General features: G+C 40.1%; 1 protein-coding gene and 1 pseudogene across 4 annotated transcripts in view; one reads left to right on the plus strand and one right to left on the minus strand.

The window, feature by feature from the left end:
- LOC138184239 (serine proteinase stubble) overlaps nucleotides 1-6,474 on the plus strand; it is a 57,395-nt gene extending 50,921 nt beyond the window's left edge. For all 4 annotated transcript variants that reach the window (XM_069122019.1, XM_069122021.1, XM_069122018.1 and 1 more), the window contains 7 exons: nucleotides 206-1,407; nucleotides 1,625-1,893; nucleotides 2,341-2,614; nucleotides 3,578-4,044; nucleotides 4,528-4,825; nucleotides 5,112-5,237; nucleotides 5,499-6,474. In XM_069122019.1, the coding sequence (XP_068978120.1) occupies nucleotides 206-1,407; nucleotides 1,625-1,893; nucleotides 2,341-2,614; nucleotides 3,578-4,044; nucleotides 4,528-4,825; nucleotides 5,112-5,237; nucleotides 5,499-5,657 (2,795 nt within the window). In that variant the 3' untranslated portion in view covers nucleotides 5,658-6,474. The remainder of the gene's footprint in view (nucleotides 1-205; nucleotides 1,408-1,624; nucleotides 1,894-2,340; nucleotides 2,615-3,577; nucleotides 4,045-4,527; nucleotides 4,826-5,111; nucleotides 5,238-5,498) is intronic.
- A 148-nt stretch (nucleotides 6,475-6,622) lies between these two features.
- LOC138184386 (uncharacterized) lies at nucleotides 6,623-20,852 on the minus strand (annotated as a pseudogene).
- Between the last annotated feature and the right edge of the window lie 1,263 nt (nucleotides 20,853-22,115).

Genomic DNA, 22,115 nt, shown 5'->3' on the forward strand with positions numbered 1-22,115 from the left:
TTCCATGTTCACCTAGAATACAATTCGCCAACGTAGAATAATCGATTGGATGACACTGAATGACAGGATGATAGAAGCTCCCAGAACGTCTCAAAGTCTAGATCCAAGATACTTCGACCGTTTCTTAACTTCTTACAATGCTAACCATAAAGAAACTTCGGAAAAATTAAAATATGGTACCAAAGATGCCATCATCTATGCGTAGGTTACAAAATCACCCCGAAACCCTGTCGAGTCCCCGGGCCAGAGTCCAAAGAAGGCACGTGCATGTTCGTGTGGGAGTGCATTAAATCAGAGGGCACGCACGTGGGCGTGTGCGTGGACACGTTCATGTTCGGCAGCTGTTGTGTGCACAATACGACAACGAACGCGATCACCGCGTCCAATCTTCAACACCACCAACATCAGTACCATCAACACGCTTCATCCTCCTCATCTGATCCATTGAGACCAACCCTAGCGGAGGCACTGGGCAACGAATCGACCAGGCCAACGTTGACCTCCCTCTCCAGCTTCCTCGTCACGGACTCGAGCACCGCTAGACCGAGTCACCATCCATCCGAGACGCCGGTGTCTTCCGGAGGGTCCAGCAGACCGCACAAACCGCTCTCGGCCGGTTCCGCTAGGCCGCTGCAAAAAAGACCGCACGCGAAACCCACGTCCGATCACAAGGACAGAATTCAAACTTCGGCGGTGCCTGCCTCGTCGAATTTCTGGGAGAAGGGCTCTCAGAGCACGAAGAGACCAGGTTCGTCAGAATCTTGGGACAAAGGGTCTCAGAGCACCAAGAGACCTGGATCTGGATCCTCGGTTCATTGGGAGAAGGGATCTCAAAGTACTAGGAAACCTATATCCTCGGATCTGTGCGAGAAAGGATCTCAAAGTACTAGAAGACCTGGATCCTCTGATCTGTGCGAGAAGGGATCTCAAAGTACTAGGAGACCTGGATCTTCCGAGCTTTCGGAGAAGGGATCTCAGAATACTAGGAGACCAGGATCTTCCGAGCTTTGGGAGAAAGGATCACAGAATTCGAAAAGACCTGGAAGTGTTTGGGAGGATAGTAGTCAGAATACGAAGAAACCTGGTCATCATGACTCCTTGAATATTCAGAAGACAAGACCGGAAAGTGGTCAGCATACAAATATCAAAGAGAAAGATACGACGCATGGAAGTTTTCAGAGTCATCTTCAGGGATTCAAGGATAAGGTGGACACTGGACACAATACATTGGTGATTAGATTACCGGCGAAAGAACATGCTTCCAATGAAGGTGAAGGTATAAGGCATAATAGGCCTAACAACCAAAGACCGTCCGAGTCGAGACCGGATGATAGTAAGACCGGGGATGCTGATTTGAGCGTGCAAGAGTCGATACATAGACCCAGTGTTAATTCAGTCGATGAAAATGTGAGTATTTGGTAATAACGTTCAAAAATAACTGTTTTTATTTCGGGCTCTTTATATAATACAATAGAACGTATACGATTAATGAAACTTTACAAATTCCAAATTACGAGTTAGTAGTATTACAAATTGCCAATATTATCTAACAAATTCGAAATATGTAAATCTCAAGGGACTTGAATTAAAAATAAAATTCAGAAATGTTTTATCTTCTATCCAGGAATCTGTCAAGGACCCTCATCCAAGCTTGAACTTCATTCATACGGAACGTCCACAATGGGCGACCAAACCAGTATCCGCGAAACCTACAACAGACTTCTCGAAACCATATTTTTCGATAAAAACGACCACCACCTCTCGACCGATTCTGATGAACGATCAGCCAGATACAAGGCCGAATTTCATCTCAAAACCCAATAGTCCCAGCACGGTTACGAAAACCTCCACCACTGTCAGACCGACATATTTCAGTCAACAGTCCACTACCAGGTATTCGACTATGTCTTTACGTGACTTAAAGTCTTAACTTGACATTTTAATTGAAAATTCTTTTTGTATCATTTCTAAACGCTCTAAAAGTATATAAAATTCACCTGAAGACTTTCATTATGAATTTATAATGTATTGTTAATACGTATAACAATATGTTTCAATGTTTACAAATGCACAAGCCATAAATTTACCTACAGAATTTTATCATCAGATGCCTTGTAAATATGGCATAATAATATTTCAAAGTCCAGAAGCATAGATTTTCCTATTAGAAGTATGATCTTCATCGAATGAAAAATGTTGTCCTGTGTGCCAATTTTCTCCCTTTCAACTCCTCGATTAAAGTCTAATTTCAAATTAATCAACTTACTCCATAAGTAATTAGAACAATCGAGCGAAACGACGGTGTTCGAGCGCCAGCTTCAAGCTTTTCTTTCATTCTAGCGCAGCCGGATCCTTGCCACAGACCTCTCACTGGCATGTGACCACAGAGCCCGTATTCGTCACGAAGCAAAGACCGTTGTCGTCCACAAAGCCGATGGGCTCACCCGAGACTACTAAACCTTTGACCAGCAGTTCGCATTTCTGGTCGGAAAACAGTTGGACGCCGCCGAGACCGTCCTTGAAACCGCACTGGACTGACAATCCTAGCCTTCTTCAGAACGGGCCCGAAGCATTTCCACCGCGGCCGAGTTTCAAACCGACCGAACCGCATGAAGTACGTCCAATCACTTGTTCATCATGTCGAACCTCTAATCTGTTTAATTTAAAAATATTTGCAAGTTGCAATTACGGATAATCTTTATCAAAATATCACAGGAATAACACGTCATTCTATCGATCCTATAATTACTTTTTCACCTGTTTTCACTTAATTGCTGCAATAGAATCATCCATAGTAAAGATCCTTTAATAATTTTGTCTAGTGTTGGCAGCTATTCAAATAAGGAATCGACTCGTGGCCAATTAACAAGGCGCTATCGTATACACATGCTAGATCGTATCGGTGTAATTCATAATTAATTTACAATTCATAATATTCATAATTCATAATGTATTCATAATTTGATGTGTTCATAAGATCATGGAATTCTTAAATAACTCGAGGATCCTCGGTTCCTCGCCGCTGCCACGCTGCTCATAATCACGAACGCTTCTTCCCCACACGAAAGATATAATGCTTCCGTGTCTTATCTAAAGATTGGTTCCCCTCTAAGCAATAGCTTCATCGTGTTGTATCCTCGATGAAGAATATACTCTCTGTATCCCGCGGTACAATTAGATTCTATCGGTACTCATCATAGGAAAAACACCGTTTCGCTAAACGAAAGAAAATACAGCGCGACTTTTTGTCAAAGATTACTGTTAATCGCAACAAAGAAACGGCGGATCGGCCTTCGGCTCGATTACACAGTCCATCGAACAGCATGATACAAAATGAACGAAAAACTCCATCTACCATCTTAGAAAACTAATATTGGCTTGTGCGAAAAATTTATTGACAAAATTGAAAAATATTATGTCTTTATAGAATTCGTATATCACTAAACAATATATATATATACTGTTTCTTCATAATCATTGATTCTCTCTCACATATAGAAAATTAAGAAATTCCAACACCGCGCATAAAATACTCGGATAACCAATCCAACTAATATTATATATTTATTTTTTATAGAACACGGAGTTTCATAAACCGCTTGGCGCAGCACACTACATCACCACGTCTCACTTTGAGACTTCTGCTAGGCCTAGACCCACAAAGAAGACTACCACTTCTACGACAACTACCACTAGTACCACTACAACTACTACCAGTACAACCACGACCACGACCACCACGACCACCACGACCACTCCAAAACCTGACACGACAGTGTCTACGACCGAGGCAGTCGCGAAAACTGGATCGGTGTTAACCGTGTCTGCCGCGACTGAAAGCAAGGGTATGCAGTGCGGAGTACCGCCCCTGTTTCCAAGACCGGAGACCAGGATCGTTGGAGGCAAGGACGCACCGTTCGGTCGATGGCCTTGGCAAGTATCTGTTAGGCGTACTTCGTTCTTTGGCTTCTCCAGTACTCATCGATGCGGAGGAGCGGTGCTGAACGAGAACTGGATCGCAACTGCGGGACACTGTGTAGACGAGTGAGTAATATTCCTCGTTCTATTATTAGGGAATTACGAGCTTCTTAGAACTTTTCACGACGATCGAGATGTCACGTTATTGTTTTTCCGAAAGCAATCGTGTGAAGAGCGTTATACTTTTGTACCAATAATTGAACATTCACCATTTTAATAACGCGATAGGATTTCTCAGAAGCAAGCCACATAAGAATAATTCAGAACACTAATTTCAAAATTTGTCAAAAAATGATAGAACAAAAATAGCGAAAAAGAAAATCTAAGATCGTTGGTCGTGAGGAACAGGACTGTTCCTAAATCAAAGTACATAATTGCTTTCCGTTACGATTACACTGCTCGTACGTTAGTGAATGCAAATGTTGCTGCTTCTTGTATAAAAAATGAACCTCGATTAACCCGAATACAGAGTCCAACAGCTTACCTGTTTCTTCCAATAGCCACTAAAATGCAAAACGAAACAAATATTTGTTATCGATTCTGTTATAGCCTGCTGACCTCGCAGATCCGGATTAGAGTGGGCGAGTACGATTTTTCGTCTGTGCAAGAACGATTGCCTTACGTTGAGCGTGGAGTTGCGAAGAAGGTAGTGCACCCGAAGTACAACTTCTTCACTTACGAATACGATCTGGCGTTGGTTAGATTGGAAAGCTCATTGACGTTCGCGCCGCATATTTCGCCGATTTGCCTGCCAGCCACTGACGATCTTTTGATCGGCGAAAATGCGACTGTCACCGGCTGGGGAAGATTGAGCGAAGGTGGTACACTGCCTTCTGTGTTGCAAGAGGTAAAATTGTGTGAAGATTGTCAAGTGTAAGCTACAACAATTTTAGAGGTTCGATTCGCTGTATACCACGTTTTAACAGAAGATTTGTAATGAGTTTGCGGATTTGTAGATAAATTTATACCTTTTTATTAACACGATTAATGATACGAAACTTAATCCTGCTATAGTTTTCGAATATTTATCTTATTTTTACTTTATAGTACTTATTTTGAATAGTTTGTATATTAGGTAAATTAAGATAGATACGAAATTGTTAATTTAGAAGAGGGTTGCGTATCTATTGCAGGTTTCCGTGCCCATAGTGAGTAATGATAGGTGTAAGTCAATGTTCCTGAGGGCTGGGAGACACGAGTTCATACCAGATATTTTCCTATGCGCCGGATACGAGAGTGGAGGCCAAGATTCTTGTCAGGTACCCTTTTAAATTCCATATTCATTTTATATTTTGCACTTTATATATATATATTCTATCATCTAGTTTACTATTTTTCTGTATATATATATTTTATTATACAGAAATAATACCCAAGATTCCAGTTGTCCCACCAGGACGGGAATGTATGAATATTCTTTCAAATATTAGATTCGTATTAAAATTGATATTGTTATGAAACCAAACAAATTTTTGTCGTGTTTTCAAGACTCAGAAAGGCTTCTTACGTGTAATTTTCAGGGTGATTCGGGTGGTCCTCTCCAAGTAAGAGGGAAAGACGGTCGGTACTTCCTCGCTGGCATCATATCCTGGGGAATTGGTTGCGCAGAGGCCAATCTGCCAGGCGTGTGTACCAGGATCTCCAAGTTCGTACCATGGATCCTGAAGAACGTCACTTGACCCGGTTTCCAAGTAACCATTTGCCACAGGACCTTGTCGACAGCTTGCGACGAACCGACTATCCGAATAGGAGTTCCAAGCGTAACTCTGCACGTTTCTTCGATTTCTTAACCGAGGGGTAACCAGGAGATTGCACGAATCACTGCCAAATACGTAAGACTTGTCGAAGAAAACGGAACTCGAGCAGGAATGGTTCTCGTTCTTCTTCGAAGACGAAAAAAGCAAGAGAGAAAAAAGGAATGGTAGAAAAGAAACGAGAGATATAAGATATATATGTATCTATACATTGGATAGAAGTTTGAGAAACTTCTACCTTAAAGACTGCTACTCGGAAAGCGAAGCCAATCAAACACAGACCGCGCGAGACTGTGGAGATCGTTATGGAACGATAAAAAGAAAATCACGCGCGTAGGACTGTATTTATATATATAAATATACATATAAATATAAGTAAGATAATAATATATTTCTCAGCCGCGAACGAACCGCGTGTTCGTCTGTCAGTTTTTGTTAGCCTGTACATGAATATATAAAAAGAAAGGAAGTCTAAGCGGAGAAATAGCTAACGGCTTGACGTTGAAACGCCACGTTAAAGAAAGAACGTAAATAATTAAAAGATGCGGTTTCAACTGCAAGCCCTATGATTATGCATCTATCTTACTCAAATTGTATAGCGAATTCTGTAAAATGCTAAGTTCTTGCCCATCGCCCTTAATAATCATCTATTAATCGAAAAGCTAAATTAATCTCCTCTCTCTCTCTTTCTCTCTCCCTCTCCCTTCGTCACTCTTTTTCTCTCTCTTTTTCCCTTCTTTATTTACAACGTATGGATATTTTTGTACAGACATCGTGTACTTAAAGGTAGGTGTGTGCGAACTAGGAAAGATCTAATAAATATAAATATATATATATATGTGTGTAATTGTTTATAGATATATAACGATATTTATAAGTATGTCAAATAAACATATGTGTTTATTACTACCCGGAACTTGTCCATCTTTGTTCTCAAGTAGGTTAAGAGTTACAAAATTCGCGAATTGAGCGGATCGTTAACCCGACCAGCGATCAAAGCTACCGAAGTCTCTGCGTCGACGATGAAGTAGAGGAACGGATGAACAACTGTAAATGGCACTGGCCCTGCCCTCTCGAATAATCCATTTCCTACAAAGAAAAATTCCTTTTAAATATCTTATTCGTAACTCTAAAAGCTTACTTATTAAAACTCGATAAAATTATTTAATTGAGAAGCTTTCCAAAAAATGGGTCCATAAGACAAGACCAAGGGTTCCATAAGACTCTTTTTCAAGTATATCGTGTTAAAGTACTTCCTCTTAGCTACCAAACTCAGTAACTAAATTAAAAAACCAACAAACCATAACTACTTATGTTATTTTTAAGTGATCTTTTATTATAGACCTATAGACCCTTTTTCCAGAAATCATCTCAGTTATAAGCTAGTACAGTGCAAATGATAAAGAAGTTTTAAGTAAATGAAGCGAGTAACAAGGAGTCTGAAAAATGGAGAGAGAGGATGAAAATTGGAAACAAGCAGCTGACAGATTAATGAAAATATTTACGAGCTGCATTCCTTGTAACGATTCAGGAATTCCTAGTAGGCATAACGGAGAACGAACGCAAGGTCTTTTTATTTATTTCCCTCGGTGAGTCAGGCACACAGGATATCAGTGATTAAATCCAGCCAACATTATAACAATACTGAGAATATTCTTGATCGTGGCCGGCGTCGATTACAATAAACCGGAAACGACAGCTCTTGGACGAACAAACAACGAATTAGCGACGATTCGACATTCGACAGACGATCGAAGGAAAGGCGAATCTCTCAGAATCTTTGCGTAATCAAACATCTAATGACTTCGCGGTAAAAAAGAGAAATTAACTATTATATGGATCTGTTTTCTTCCTTTCAAAGAAAATAAACTAACAGCGATATTTGTTCAATTCTCACGATGCAGTTTGCTGATACGACGTTGGTTGCCAGTCAACAACCTCGACGAGAGAGTGTATCGAGTTACAGATCCGGCAATCTACCAACGACGAGATAGTCCCTTGACGAATCAATCGAATTCGGCGCGGTTCGCGATGCCCCGATCTTCGCGAAGATTTCTATTTCACCGCGTGTCTCTAAAAATTCCGTCTTCCACAAACACATATTCTTAACATTAAGAAAAATATAATAAAATTCTAAAATAAATCCTAAATCTGAAATCTAGATCTACAAAATTCTAAAGGTATGATCAAATCAATTTTGAAATTAATTTTATAGTAGCTAAATTTGTTTTCGCCGGTTAAAAAATGTTTTTATTAATGATTCCTTTAAAATGTCTTTGTTTAATTATGAATTCGAAAATTTTTATGAAAGAGATATAGCACAACAGTCACATAGATGGATATCGTAAATCGAATTCGTAAGAGATATACTCTGACTAACAGAATTTATGTAGCAATCTAATACGAAGAAGAAAATAAAAAGGAAGGGGAAACTGATCAGACACGCGCCAGTAGTAACGGCAAGGCATCGTCAGACACTTGTCCGCCGCGCGTCCACCGATATCTTGTTGTTTGCGAACGACATGCACCGTAGAATCGCAATTTCACCTGTGGATATTGCGTCACAGCGATTACCTGATCGAACCTTGCTAATCGCTGATCGCTTCCTCCTACGATAATCCGAGATATCCTCTTCTGTTTCCCATACACGAGAAATTCGAGACTCTCCGACATCCTCTAGCAAGAGTATAATTCTATGGAAAAATTTGTTCTCGGGAGGAAAATACTGGATAAAAATATTGGAAAAATTCTTGCGAAGGAAGAATGCTAGGTCTTCTAAAATATTTAACGCCAGTTTGAAGTTATAAGGAAAGTAGAGGAAGAGTGCAGTAGAACGAAGAAAGCAGAGAACAGAAACCTGGATGATAGTATCGATAATAGTCCCGACGCAGTGGAACGATCAATGGAGGATCGGTAGGACGATAAGTCGACTCACGAGAGTGGGTTCTGTCAGGTTTCATATAGTTTCTGATGTTCACCCCGATACTCTGTTGCACGTCTCTGGCGTACACACCAAGATCTGGTGTCATTGGTGAGAGGTCGGCGGTTCTAGGCTCGAACACGTCCAGAATTCCCAACTGAAAATGAGATTAATTTTTTTATAACGAAATATTAAATATATATAATCAAATAACGGGAAAAGTTATCAAGACGTTAATTAGAATCGTTAAATAACGCGGTTCAAAGAATATAATCGAACGAAAGGAAATAGTGAAAAATATGGAGAAATGATTAAACGCTGGTAAAAATAGTACATTGTTAGGCAAAGTCAACGACGATTTTAAATAATCCTATTCGACCGCGTGAAGTGGCTCAATAGAACAAAAGACTTTAACTTCAAGAGTCAAATTATCTCAAGCTGAACATCGTCTATTCAAAGGCACTAAAACCTGTGAGAATGCTGAAATAACAGTGGAATCGGCCGTAAAACTCGCGAGTAGAATGGTGCCGGGCCCAGAATTACGTCTATTAAACAATTCTCATTTTTCGCTGTGCGCTTCGAATTGTCGTGAATTACGTGTCGTCAAGAAGGCTACGCGTTGTGCCGATCGCTCTGCTTCGCGGAATACAGCCGTGACGAGAAACGGAAAGTGCGCTCAAGATCTCTAGACTAACGCGATTAAGTAATTAGGCGCTTAATGGCCGCGACTAATGGCAAAATATCGAGCGGCGAACACCGGAAAGCACGGTTCGGCCAGGTTTTCAGAACCGTTCCCTTTTGATCTATTAAAATTCATTCTTCAATGATTCGATCTATTTCGGGAGGAGAAACAAACTGAATAACTGTTTAAGTTTTTTTTGTAACGAAATTGTGCTTCGTACCCTTTGCAGGAAAGACGTTAATGTGACAAAACCGCGCAACATAAAGGACGGAATGGTGGCCCTGACCCAAGTAGCCTGTAACTGCTTCCGCAATAGTCTCAACGATTTCCCGCCAAGATCTCTCGCCAAACGATACGTGTCCCTTCTGTCTGTCGCCATCATTAGCAGGATATTGTACCTTGGATCCTGGAATGACGAGTTAGAAACGTGATTTCGTACAGAAATCATTCGATGACTCTTTACGTTCAGGATCCTCTTGTATAATTAAACTACCGTTAACGGTGAAACTTGGCAAGTCGCGAGTTACTAGCTATCAGTACTAATAAATTCTCTCTTACGGCAATCATAAATTTAATGTTAAAGTAAATTAAATTTCACGAATGAATTTTACAAGCTGCCACTCGTTTCACTATTCTGTATAATATAAAATTGCAAAGTTATAGAAGTCTACAACGTACAACTTGTAATTTTGCAATTCTAATATTTTTAGTTAGTAAATCTTTATTATTTATTTCAAGTATCTTTATTAATCGTTCCATTATTCATTGAAGAGACGATATGCCGCAGTAAGTATGAGGGAAATTTTTAAAAAATTGTCACACGTCGATATTATGTATAATCATTTATCTGTTGATCAATATGTACTCTTCGTATTGTAGATTTTAAAATAGAGGACAACATAATTGTTCGTGTGTCGCCACAGTAATTATAGATCCTATCAGTTTATAGTTTTCTGCATACGGGCGGTAAGGCCGTACGACATACGTTTAGATGAATAATTATAATAGTAATTATTAAAATAAATATATGTTTGAGAGCTTTTCGTGGAAGAGAAATATGATTCTTACATCAAGCGGAAACTCAAGTGCAACTGCGTGCAGCGATGGAAAATAGGCAAAAGGTAGAACTGCGAAGTATCTGGAAGCCGTAACGGAGGAGACATCGCAGCCGTTTACTAGGAACGATATCTCCGTCGAGTCTCTGACGGATGCCTCGTTCAAGGTCGTGGAGTAAGGCTTCCAGATTCCTAGGTCCTGCATCCAAATTCCTTCGTCTGAAATGCAAAAAATAAAACCATAGATAGTAGAAAAATTCTATTAAAAAATTATTTTCGGACACAAGTTACGAAATTAATAGATGAAAATTAAATAGTCTAGCCAACACGTCAAAAAAATTATTCTACGTGTAAAAAAACACAGATGACTACAAAAACTTGATACTGTGAAAATGAAATGTAGAACTCGATACGAAAGAGTACTTCGTTAGAAAATAGGAGTATGCGCCAATACTTTTTGCAGCCACGCTAATATAAATACTCTATAATGTTACTCTTTAAGGATAGAGAGACACGAAAGCCTAAAAGAACCCGAAAAATCTACAAACTGTATAGCGTGTCAGACAACCACTAATTTATCCCAATTTCTAATCTCTATCTCCCTTTTATTTTTCACGGATCCTAATACAATAAACCAACCAGATTCATCAGCGCTCTAACTAAGATCCTTCGCCATTCGTCTTAATCATTTTTTACAAAATTCTCCACACTCATCTCATCCATCCTGTTAATCAACGTATAGAGGAATGAAAGAGCGAATAACAGAAAAAGAAGAATAAAACGAAAATAAAACACTCTACCTGGATAGCTAGAGAAGAATCCCCTGGGGCTCCTGTCGCTACGTTTCCTTCGATTCATCATCGTGCTCGAGGATACAGTGGTCAGCTGTCCAGTCGACCCGGTTTCACTTGTGGTCGTGACTGGCAAATCGGTAGATCCCATCTCGTTCGGGATAGACTGATTGTTCGAACCCGTTGAAACGGTATTCTCATCAGCAGGTGGTCCATTCGTGGACGACGCCTCGTTCGCCTGAGTTGGGATCGTCGAACTCGTTGAAGCTTCTGTGACATTGGCTGCTGACGTTTCTGAAGTTTCTGCGGATAACGCGATGACAGTAGTTCCGGTAGTTGTTGACGTAGAACTTGGCGTAGAGCCTGTTAACGCGGTCGTTGACTCCGTGATAGGTTCCGTCGTCATCACAAATTCGGTGGCCTGATCAGTAGAAACGGTCGTCTGTCCAATAGCAGATGTAATCGTCGATTCTAAATTTGTTTCCATTGATGTTGAAAATGTTACGGCCGTCTCTGAAGTTGAACTTGGAGTAGATATAATCGCAACAGTACTCGTCAAAGTCGATGGCGTACTTGATGTTCCATCAGCATTTGGCGATTGAATACTTGGTGTGGAAGTGACCGTCGTTATAGGTTGAGCAGAATTTGTAACGGTTGTCTGCGGTATTTCAGAAGTTGTTGTAGTAGCTGCAGTAGTAGTAATAGTAGAAATAACAGTGGTAGAAGTTTCAGATGAAGTTGTAATTGAACTAGGCAAGGTGCTCGTAGATGTATTCATTGCCTCGGTAGATAAAGTTGTAACTAAACTAGGCAGGGTAGTAGCTACTGTAGCACCCGTTAAAACAGAGCTATCAGAAATAGTTTGTGTCAATCTATCTTGTTCGTCTACGGTGCTTAAGGTCATTCCAATAAGTTCAACCATGGGAGTAGTGGACATTGGTATATCGCTAGTGATCTCAGAACTCTGCATAGTTCTTATTGTTGTACTTGGCGTGGTAGTTTCGTCAGGAACCAACGTTCTTGCTTCGGTCGTCGATTGTTCAGTCATCGCACTAGTTGTTTCTGGTAGAGAAGTAGTTTCGGTTTCGTTGGTCTCCTCCTCAGGGATAGACAGATCGAATCCGTAGAACCGAAGGATGTCTTCGTACTCCGGCCTCAGTTTCGTGTTCTCGTGATTGAGCGTTAGACCCCCGAGGAATCCATCGGCGTTCAAATACGTCTTTGAAATACAGAAATAATTACTATAGACCCGTCACGGATGTTTGATTCGTTATGAAACTTGTTCGAAAAGGGCGATCGACCAAAAGAGAAACTGCTAGTTAAAGAAGAGAAATTACGCGTTCAAGCCTCAAATGAACTGACGCAGCAAATTTTCCGTGTTCCTTTACTGTGTCTAATCGCACTCATCGAACGTATTATGCAACAATGAAGAATTTAACCCTCTGATGCTCGGATTTTTCCAAACTTACAAAGAATATAAAAGAAATAGCTGGCATGTGATAATTTATACATACACCGCTGCTCAAAATGCTCAGAACAGAGCAATGAAATATGAAGAGTACGAAAAGACGCAGTTTCACAGAAAGTCATAGCCTGTATTTTTTATAAGGGAGCTGTTTTGAAGTTCAGTGCATTGTCAATCAATTCCATATCGTCAAATTATCAAAATATTAAAATATTGAAGATACTTCTGGAGGGGTTAACGAGAGTCAGAAATGACTAGGATAATTCTTACCCTCAATCTACGATGAATATCGCGAAAACCGATCCTGGTGATGTCTCGATCTCGCGGTAGACCAAGAGCATCCGCGATCTGCTGTCTTCCTCTGCCAGCCGAGCCCTCGTAAAGTGCGGCCAGGATGAAGCCAACCCCCGTCGGCGAGAATGCAACGTTCCCGTGGGCCGTGTACTGTTGCAGAATCCGCACGCCTAGGTCGTTAATAACGTCCGTGATGATGTCGACCGGCCGATGCGGAACCGGTTGATACCAGCCGTCGAATCCCACGTTGTCGTAGCCGTGGACAAACACGGACGACACTGTTGGAGAATATTTTCATTGAATAATCGCATCATCTTAAGGAAGATTAATTAAATCCTAAGATACGGACAATTTCTCAAATACCAATTGACGTTGTTGGAACGTTTTCACTGAAAAATTATAGAACCTCAAGGAGGCTTGGTTAAATCCTAAGTTAAGGACTATTCCTCGAGCATGAACGACACTGTTGGAATATTTACCACAGAAAAATTATAAGATTTTAACAAGACTCGATTAAATCCTAAGTTAAAGACAATTCACCGAGTACGAACGACACCGTTGAAGAATATTTTCATGGAATCGTAAGGAAGATTAATTTAATCCTAACATAAATCTCGTATATATTACGCGGAAATTGCAAAAGTTTAATACTCTGAACTGTCAACCAATAGACGAACATTAAATCGGAATAATAAAAGAAAAGGGAATAAAAATACGTACGCTGCAACAGGATCAGCCAGGACATCCAGGCGCCCATATTAATCGCGACTGGTTGCTGGATAACTGGCGGACGAGGAGCACAGGTCGACTGGCGAGGAGCATGGACAACCCGTCTCCTCGTGGATTCTCTCTCGATTTACGAAAGGAAGCGCAACACGGTGGCGCGGAAACGTGGGTCGACAGGCAGCTCTGTTAGGATTAGTCTTAGTCGTCCGCTCTCTACGTCGGAACTGGCTCGCGGATGGTGCACGCCGCCTGCTCGAGCCTCTGCCGGCCACTCTGCGATTTTTTAAACGGCAAGGTCGTCAGGTAGATAAACCCGTGTCTATGTACGCCGTCATATCGCGCGCTCGTCTTTCTCCTTTCCCCTTCGCGAAACCGTGTGCCGGGGTTCCAGCTTCCCCAGAGGATGCCAAGTTGGTAGTAGGAGAAGAATGAGGAACAAGAGGAGGAGAATTATTCAGAATTATTCAGAGAATCGCGGCGGATTCGTTCCTCCAAATCTTGTTATGGGTTCTTCGGATCCCGGGGATTCGCGAGCTTGTGGAAATTTAATGGCGACTGAATAAGTGGTGGAATTTAGTTTTGAAGAATTCAAGAAAATTAATTAATAAAATAAGAGTCATATTTTTAATTGGAAAATTCGTTCCTTCAAAAATCTACTTATTTTATTAAGATTTTTTAAACATTTTGTAGTGACTGCGCGAATGGTGGAATCTAAAGGGTTTGTAAATTTAGGTGACAATTTATAACATCGATTAATTTAGTTCGCGTTGATGCGACGACTATTCTAGAACGAAATTATAATAATATTTATGTATGGAGTATTCTATGACCCGATAGTAACAGTTAAGGGGTAAAAGAATAATTACATAGATTTCTATGAATTCGAAAACAAGCAAATTATTCGAAGATAAACAAGTAGAAGCCGACCTTTCTTCGCTCTCGCGTTCGCACACTTGCAACTTCCATTCTTCTTCGAGTGTGATCTTAATAAAGTAACTAGTTGTGGCAACTTCCAGCGTAACGTAACAGGGAGCAACTGAATCATACGCGTCATAAGTCTTGCTCAATGTTGCGGTCGTTACTGTTCACAATGCAATAAACCTTGTTAGGCGCGAAGTCTTCCAAGTAAAATTAACGACTTAACGAAACAATGAACGAATCCTCGAAATACCTGTGCAAAGAGCATCCGTGTCAATCTTCTTAACTGCAGATGGTAAATCTCGATTTTGCAATAAAGTCTAATATCTTCATGTTGCATAATATCAAGTAGATTTTACCAGCATTTTACCAGTGAATAAATAAATAATCTTTATTGCTTGCACAGTACAGAATAATTGCCGTTACCGCGTACATTTTCTTCAGATTAACTCCATAGATAGCATCCACGAAACGTTGCCACGATTCTCGTGCAACTAACGATAAAAAAGCATGTTCCGAGCGCCAGTGATGGAACGAATCGAACGTTTTCGACTTCGAACGTTGCGTGGATATCCACGCAATATCCGGTGCCGTCCATTACCCGCAAATTAGACGTTCGTGATGGTAATTGTAATGGCTTGCGAACGTCCGCGGGCCATTGGTCGCTATTTCATTGGCGAGAATCATTTCGCGCCCGCTTGGCCATGCGAATTGTCGGTAGAAATGGACTAACAACTACTGGTTTCTCAATTTTATGGCTCTGCTCAACGTTCGTGATTCTTCTGGATCGATGTAACGAAGGAAAAGAAATTCGAAAAAATCGTGAGCTTGGATTGAGCAAGGATTTTTAGGTCTTCCGGTTACGTCGACTAGTACCAAGCACGCTTTTTTTGTTCAGCCAGTAATTATGGAACAAAAAAGTAGAAAAGAAGTGATTACACGTGCGTTTCGGCGCATTACGTCGGTTTGATTCGTTTTTCCGGGGAGAAATCACGTATCGCCTATATTGGGACACTGGTGGATAAAGGACAAAGGAGTGACAAATAGCAGAAAATGATTTTGTTCCTATTTTATTTTCGTTGCATCTTAATATTAATGTTTCGAGATTTAAGAGACGAAGGGATGAATTAATTTTCGTTCCTTAGATATCTTGCGTCTATGACAATAACACTCGCAAAAGAGAAAGAAGAAAGCCAGTATTATGCCTAAAATAACGAAGAAATCTTTTAATTAAGATGCTGATAAAATCTGCGACGATGGATTTGAAAGACAATACCCATGAACAATACGAAAAATATTCCTTGCATATCGGTGACGTTCACTTTCCGTTTGTTCACCGCCTGATTGCTTCCTGGCACTTCCCAGCACTTGTCTTTTATTGGCATCCTTTCCGTGATCCATTTATTCATCATCCCAGACTCCAGCATTCGATGCAATCTACGTTGCGAAGACTCCGTTTCATCCAAACAATCTTAATTCGTGGAATAAATGAAACTACGAGTACAATGGGACACGCTAGAACAAACTTTTCCTAATAGAAATGATACAGCTTCTAAAGAAACTTATAAAAATATATTGCAATCGTGCCAAAACTTAATTAATATCAATACTATCCAGACTTTATTCTCTAGTTTCTTTCGTTCTAACGTATCCCGTTATATCTTACATTCCAAACCATTACCCCAACTAATTACCGACTTTTATCGTTCAGAAGTCAACGCGCAACTTACTCCGCGTTAATGACAGGCAAATAAGGACTGTCGTGTGGAATGATCATGGCGATAGGTTCATCGAGAAACTCGTCCATACTCAACGAGAAATGGCAGACTCCGGTCAACAACAGATCCTTCCTCATCAAGAACCTATTTCACGGTCTCGTTAATTTCCACGAAATTTTGTATGGATTCGACACGAACGATACCTGAGGGAACTTCTCCAGTCGATCAGAGCGTGTTTCCCATCCTTCACACGTTCCATCAGTTTCTCTTCCTCCGTGTCGTTGTGACTTTCCGCGCGCGACAATAAAGTATGGTATTTAGGCTCGTCGGTCTCCTGCAGGTACATTTCGAGAAAGCTACCGTTTGGAAAACTCCAGGTGATCCCGTCCTTACGCGCGAGCAGATCGTCTACGGTTAGGATAGAGGCGTCCATTCGTGGAAAAGTGAGAAAGGCGACCAGACTTCCGGAGTAAGTAGCTACCACGACCATCACGATCAACCACCAGACGCCGATCAGTATGCGAGCGCTGTCACAATGCGGCAGATACATTCCTCCTGGAATTTTTTGAATTTTATTTCGATGGCGTGAGATTTCTTTTTTTTTTTTATAGTAGGTACTTTTTGATCGTTGAATTTCAATTAGCAAATAAAGAGAGGGTAGAGGAAGGTGTTTGGTTACTGTATGGAAATGGAAAGAATTTAAACGCATGAAATTTACGAGCCGATATTCTGGCAATGAGTATTGTTACCATTGCTTATTAACCCTCGTTAACACATTCCTGAAGTTGTAAGATTATGCGGTATGAGAAATTGTACTGATTTCTGCTTCTATTGATACAAAACAATAGGTTCTGAAATATTCTGCAATTTTGTACTAAATATATGTTTCCGGAAAGTATATTATAATTTTTATATGCTTTCAAATTGGTTTCAAATTTTGTGAGCCACCACAGAAAAGTTATATGCCAACAAATAAAATTTGTATGCGATAAATACAGAACATTTGACCTGTTGATCGGTAATAAAATCGCCAGAAGCTTGCATCGCGTGAACGTGCGAGAAATAGAGGCGGTTTACGGGACAATAAAGTCGTACCTTGTTGAAGAAGCGCCCCGTACACGTACCACACACATTGAAACGAGGACTTTAGGCCCGAGGTCTTGATGCTGTACGGGCTGTACTTGTGAACCAGGTACAAGATCGGACCCATTACGATAATGGATACCGCCAGACAGGCCCACGTCTAAAAGGCAGCCGGAACGTTAGGGGAATGCCAGCACGGAGCATACCGAACCGAACGACGACAATCTTTATAGTTCTGTCATTATGCGCTATTACGTAGCGGAATGCCGAAACATTAGCGAACGCTTTTAGCACAGGCACGAAATATCGCTCTGCGATCTTTTTGTAACTACGTCGATTCGTTTCTGTCACTGTGAGAAGCACAGGAAACCTTGTGAAAAACTATTAAGCGACTTAATGTTCGATAATATTATATGTACGCTATATTTGCCTCGCTTCTTCGGTTTTATTTTCAAGCTATTTCGAAGGAAGATTTGTTGGGCTAAGTTTTGAGCAACGACCAACCCTCGAGTAATAACTTAAAAATACTTTTCAGACGATTTTTTGAGACCTAACTTTCTCGTTATACAAAAGTTACCTATATTATTCAATGATCCGGTAGCATTGTTGCTATAAAAAGAAATGTTGTATCTATACAAACCTCTTTGGTGAACGGTGAGGCGAACAAGAGAGCTCTAGACAATTGTTTAGGCCTGGAAGTTAAAAAACTATAGGTCTGCACGAAAATAGGTACAGTAAAATTAATCGCGTCCTTCTTATTTTCATTTACAGTGATCGCGCAAGCACCTAAAAGAACCTCCCTGTCTCGCACCAAATCGATCACCTCTTTTGGCACTTTTCTGGTAGCCGACATGGTCATTTCTTTAATTTTCTAAGAACAGAAGCGTTTAGCCGACGAAGAAGACGAGGGACAAAGAACAGAGTGTGTATATAAATCCTTACCTCGCCAAGCTTGGCGTACCGAGAAGTATTCCAAGAGTTTGAATTTCGAGTCACTTCCGGCGTAATCGCCGTATAAGAGAAATTCAATTTCGAGCCTAAGTAATTGATCGCATCGAATACCAATCCTTCATATAGTTTTTTGCCTGTTTTACTCACAGAAATTATCTGCCATGGTGGATTCTAAAATAATATATAAATTTTCAACTCGATTACATGGTTGTGTCGAAGTTGAAATGAAAAAGATTCGAATAAAGGCTTAATAAATTAATTTTCCTCTCTAAACAATAACACAAGAAATACTTTACTTGTTTGTCTTGCTAATTTTTCTTTTTTAGCCAATAATTCCCAAAAGTACTTCCATTACAAAGATTCAAATAAATAAGTTAAAAGATTGTTTACCCACATGGTAAGTCGCAATTGGTAAATTAGTGCCCCTGAATCCGTGCGCGATATGAGGAAAAATCACGTCCGTTAGATTTACTCCGAAACCAGGTGACCATGTGCCTATATCCAACAGGTGTGCCATGTTTCTACCACGAGAAAAGAAATTTCCCCAAGTTATGGATGAGGAGAATCTCCATAACAAGCACCGTCCGCAGAAACCTTCTGAAGCAAACGCGTTTTGGGAAAGGTGTATCTGACGGAAACATAGTTTCGATTTTAGTTCGGTTAAAGGACGTTTCGCTATAAATTCGTGTACAATTTACTGACTCTAATGTTCTTCAGGAGTTCCGCTCGCCTCTCGCGTTTCGTTAGCCTGATCATCTCGAACTTCTCCTCTTCCATGCTCTTAAACAGATCAATCTCGTTCGTCAAGGAGTACTCAAGAGCTTTTGCCAGTGCTTGAATCAATTCCTCCACGTAACATATCAGCTTGATCTGAAGCAAGAATCTTTCAACAATTATTTGTCCTATATGAAAGAAATTTTATAGAGGGATTGCTTATAATATTTCTTTGGGAATTACTTTGTTCTTTTTCTTTTTTTTAATATTGTGTAATAAGTTCGTTTTGCAACAAATGAAGCAATCCCAGCAGTTAATTATCTGAAAATATAGATCGTTACTTCACAGTAGTTGCTCAAATTGGTCGCGTTGTACATGAAGGCTACGTTTCCTCCTTCTGCCAATAAATCAACGAATGCCGTCATATTGGTCATATTCTTCGACGCGCTGTCGGTGATCACGTACAACCATTGACTACCTGGATGGACCATCTTCAAGGATCTCGCCTTGAAAGAAAAATCTCAACCTAAGAAATCCCTCCGGAAATTTTCAAATGTTTGATATGGAATTGACAACGTATTGGTCTTCTAACAAGAAACGAAAAATGTCGCTTATCATGGTGTTTGAGATTTTTATAAGAACAGAGATCTCACCACGCCCATCACATCAGCAATCATGTCGACAGTAGCAATAACTAAGAAACAATGTCCCAGTTGTTCCACGTGGAAATCGTTCAACGTCTTCTTCACCGAACTTTTCCTTTCACTTCTCGTCGTTTCGTGTTTCAACGTGAAAATCGATCTAGAGATCAAGTTCACTTGCTTGTTCGGTAACTTGTCCGAGATGGCTGTCATTACTCTGCTGATCGTGTCTCTGCCTGAAACGAGCCATGAACACAGATCAGATTAGATAAAAGGACTCACGTGCCATTATCGCAGCTACTAGTTGCCCTTATCACCGAATGTATCATCGTGGAGAATGTTGATCACGTTCCAGGGTAGAATGTTCATCATCCTTAAGTCGAGAAAAATCTGTGACAGCTCTTCTCCTGGCACCACCACCGGCATGCTCATGCCATCCTTCTCTGGAATTCGGGGACAATCTGGATCTTGAAATGATAAACTTTTTTCTTAGGTTTCCTTAATTCAGAATCTCTAGAGAACGGTACTACATTTTTAGGTTCTTCTCATTTATTTAGATTTTCTTAATTTAGAATATTTAAAAAACGATACCTCTGTACCTGTTATAGCGAGATGTATCAATTCTTCCTTTCGTGCGACCTCGTGCAGGCGCCACGTTATACAGCAACTCGCGACAGATAAAAGGATTGTATAGCCTTGTCAGCGATTAAGAAATAACGAGGGTTAGTGAGTAATCCGAATGATAATTAACCATATTTCAAGATGTAGAGTTTACCTTGCCATAGATTGACATCCGCATCACGAAAAATACGCACAACTATGCCACCTATGTGCATCTCCTTTTTCACAGTATTTATGATTAAATCGTGCACCACCCCCATAATATTTCGGTGCTCGCCATTGTTATCAAAGAAGCTTTTATCGATGATGACGGCTGTTTAAAAAAATTCTTTTTCACTGAACTTAACTCGATTTTATTTCTTTCTAAGGATAATAACACCATCAAAGGATAATATCACTTGGAAGAAAAATTTCTTTTACGTTTTGTTTTAAGAGGAAAATCACTCGTACCCATAGTAGCGTTGGTGGTAATTAGAGATGGAAAATTGTTGTAACTGTCCCCATAATTGACACACCAGAGGAGCAAGAGAACCGATATCATTTCTATTGACGAACTAAAATAACAGCGCGTCGTATTGTTCGTACGGTATATAACCGAGGACACCTGTGAATAATGTATCACTTCATTAGTTTGGCCGATTCGTTATTACAGGCTGAGCTGATCGCGATCACGAGCCGTATACCGAGCAAGCCTAATGCAACTCGATGCACCGCGAATCACAAGAAAGGTCAGTTCTTTAATAACTAACTACCGAACGATCGAACCCCCGTGAAATTGAAACGAGACATTGTTTAGCCTAGTTGCGTGCGCTATCGAACTCATCGCGAAACTCACCCTAAGCTTTTCAATATTATAATGTTCTCAGAAAAATTTATCAAAATGAAAGAGATAGACGAGAAATGAGATATGTATAATCCTTGAAAGTCGATAAAGTGAAAAGATTATATCCATACTATAAAAATGAAAGTCTCCGCTACAGGCACGTAAAGAATTTTGTTCGCATTATAATTTATTTATCATATTGTTTGAGATAATAGTCTCACACATGAATATATTTTTTATATTTTTATCTTTGGAATGTTTCTAATATTGTATACCTATGCGTGCTATATTACAGTTCCAAGAATTACTAAAAATTGAAGAAAATAGAGATATGAAACAAACTGAAGAAACATTGAATAGCACTTTGGATCGGTCTGCATGCAAAGTATCGACACCGAGTAATGTTATTACATATTTCGTTTGCGCGCGCGTTTGTCACAGCCAAGAGACAATTGTATTGTTTCATATCGGTTGGTGTACCACTTCCGTATAACGAAACCAGAGATAAAGCCTAGTTGCGTCGGTTGCATTATTCCAAGCCTACGCGTCGACGTCGCTAATAAGAAAAAATCATCCATAGCTTGGTGATTTTATACTTCATCGTAGGAGCGTTTCAAATTCCTTTTGTTCGGTGTCGTACTTTGTTCCACTTTCGACTCGATGACTACACGCTATTATGTGTTACATACCAAGGAAAATAATTATAGATTCTTACTTTAAATACTTTTATTACAGATAAAATTAATTATTACAATACATATCATATTAAAAATTAAACGACTGATAATGGAAAGTAGAGAAAAATGTAATTATTATCGTTGTTTAGGAGCGGAAGTCAATGTGTCGCAACTCACAACGCTTATCTACGACCAAGTCTTGCGTCTGGAAAGAAAGCAAACAATCCTCGATTTAAATCACCTCCCATTTCGTTTCGCATTGATTACACTCTGGAATTCTCGACGTCAGATCAAACGAAATAAC

The sequence above is a fragment of the Bombus flavifrons genome, chromosome 10 (genome assembly GCF_040668555.2).
Source record: "Bombus flavifrons isolate JBK064 chromosome 10, iyBomFlav1_principal, whole genome shotgun sequence".
NCBI lineage: Eukaryota > Metazoa > Arthropoda > Insecta > Hymenoptera > Apidae > Bombus > Bombus flavifrons.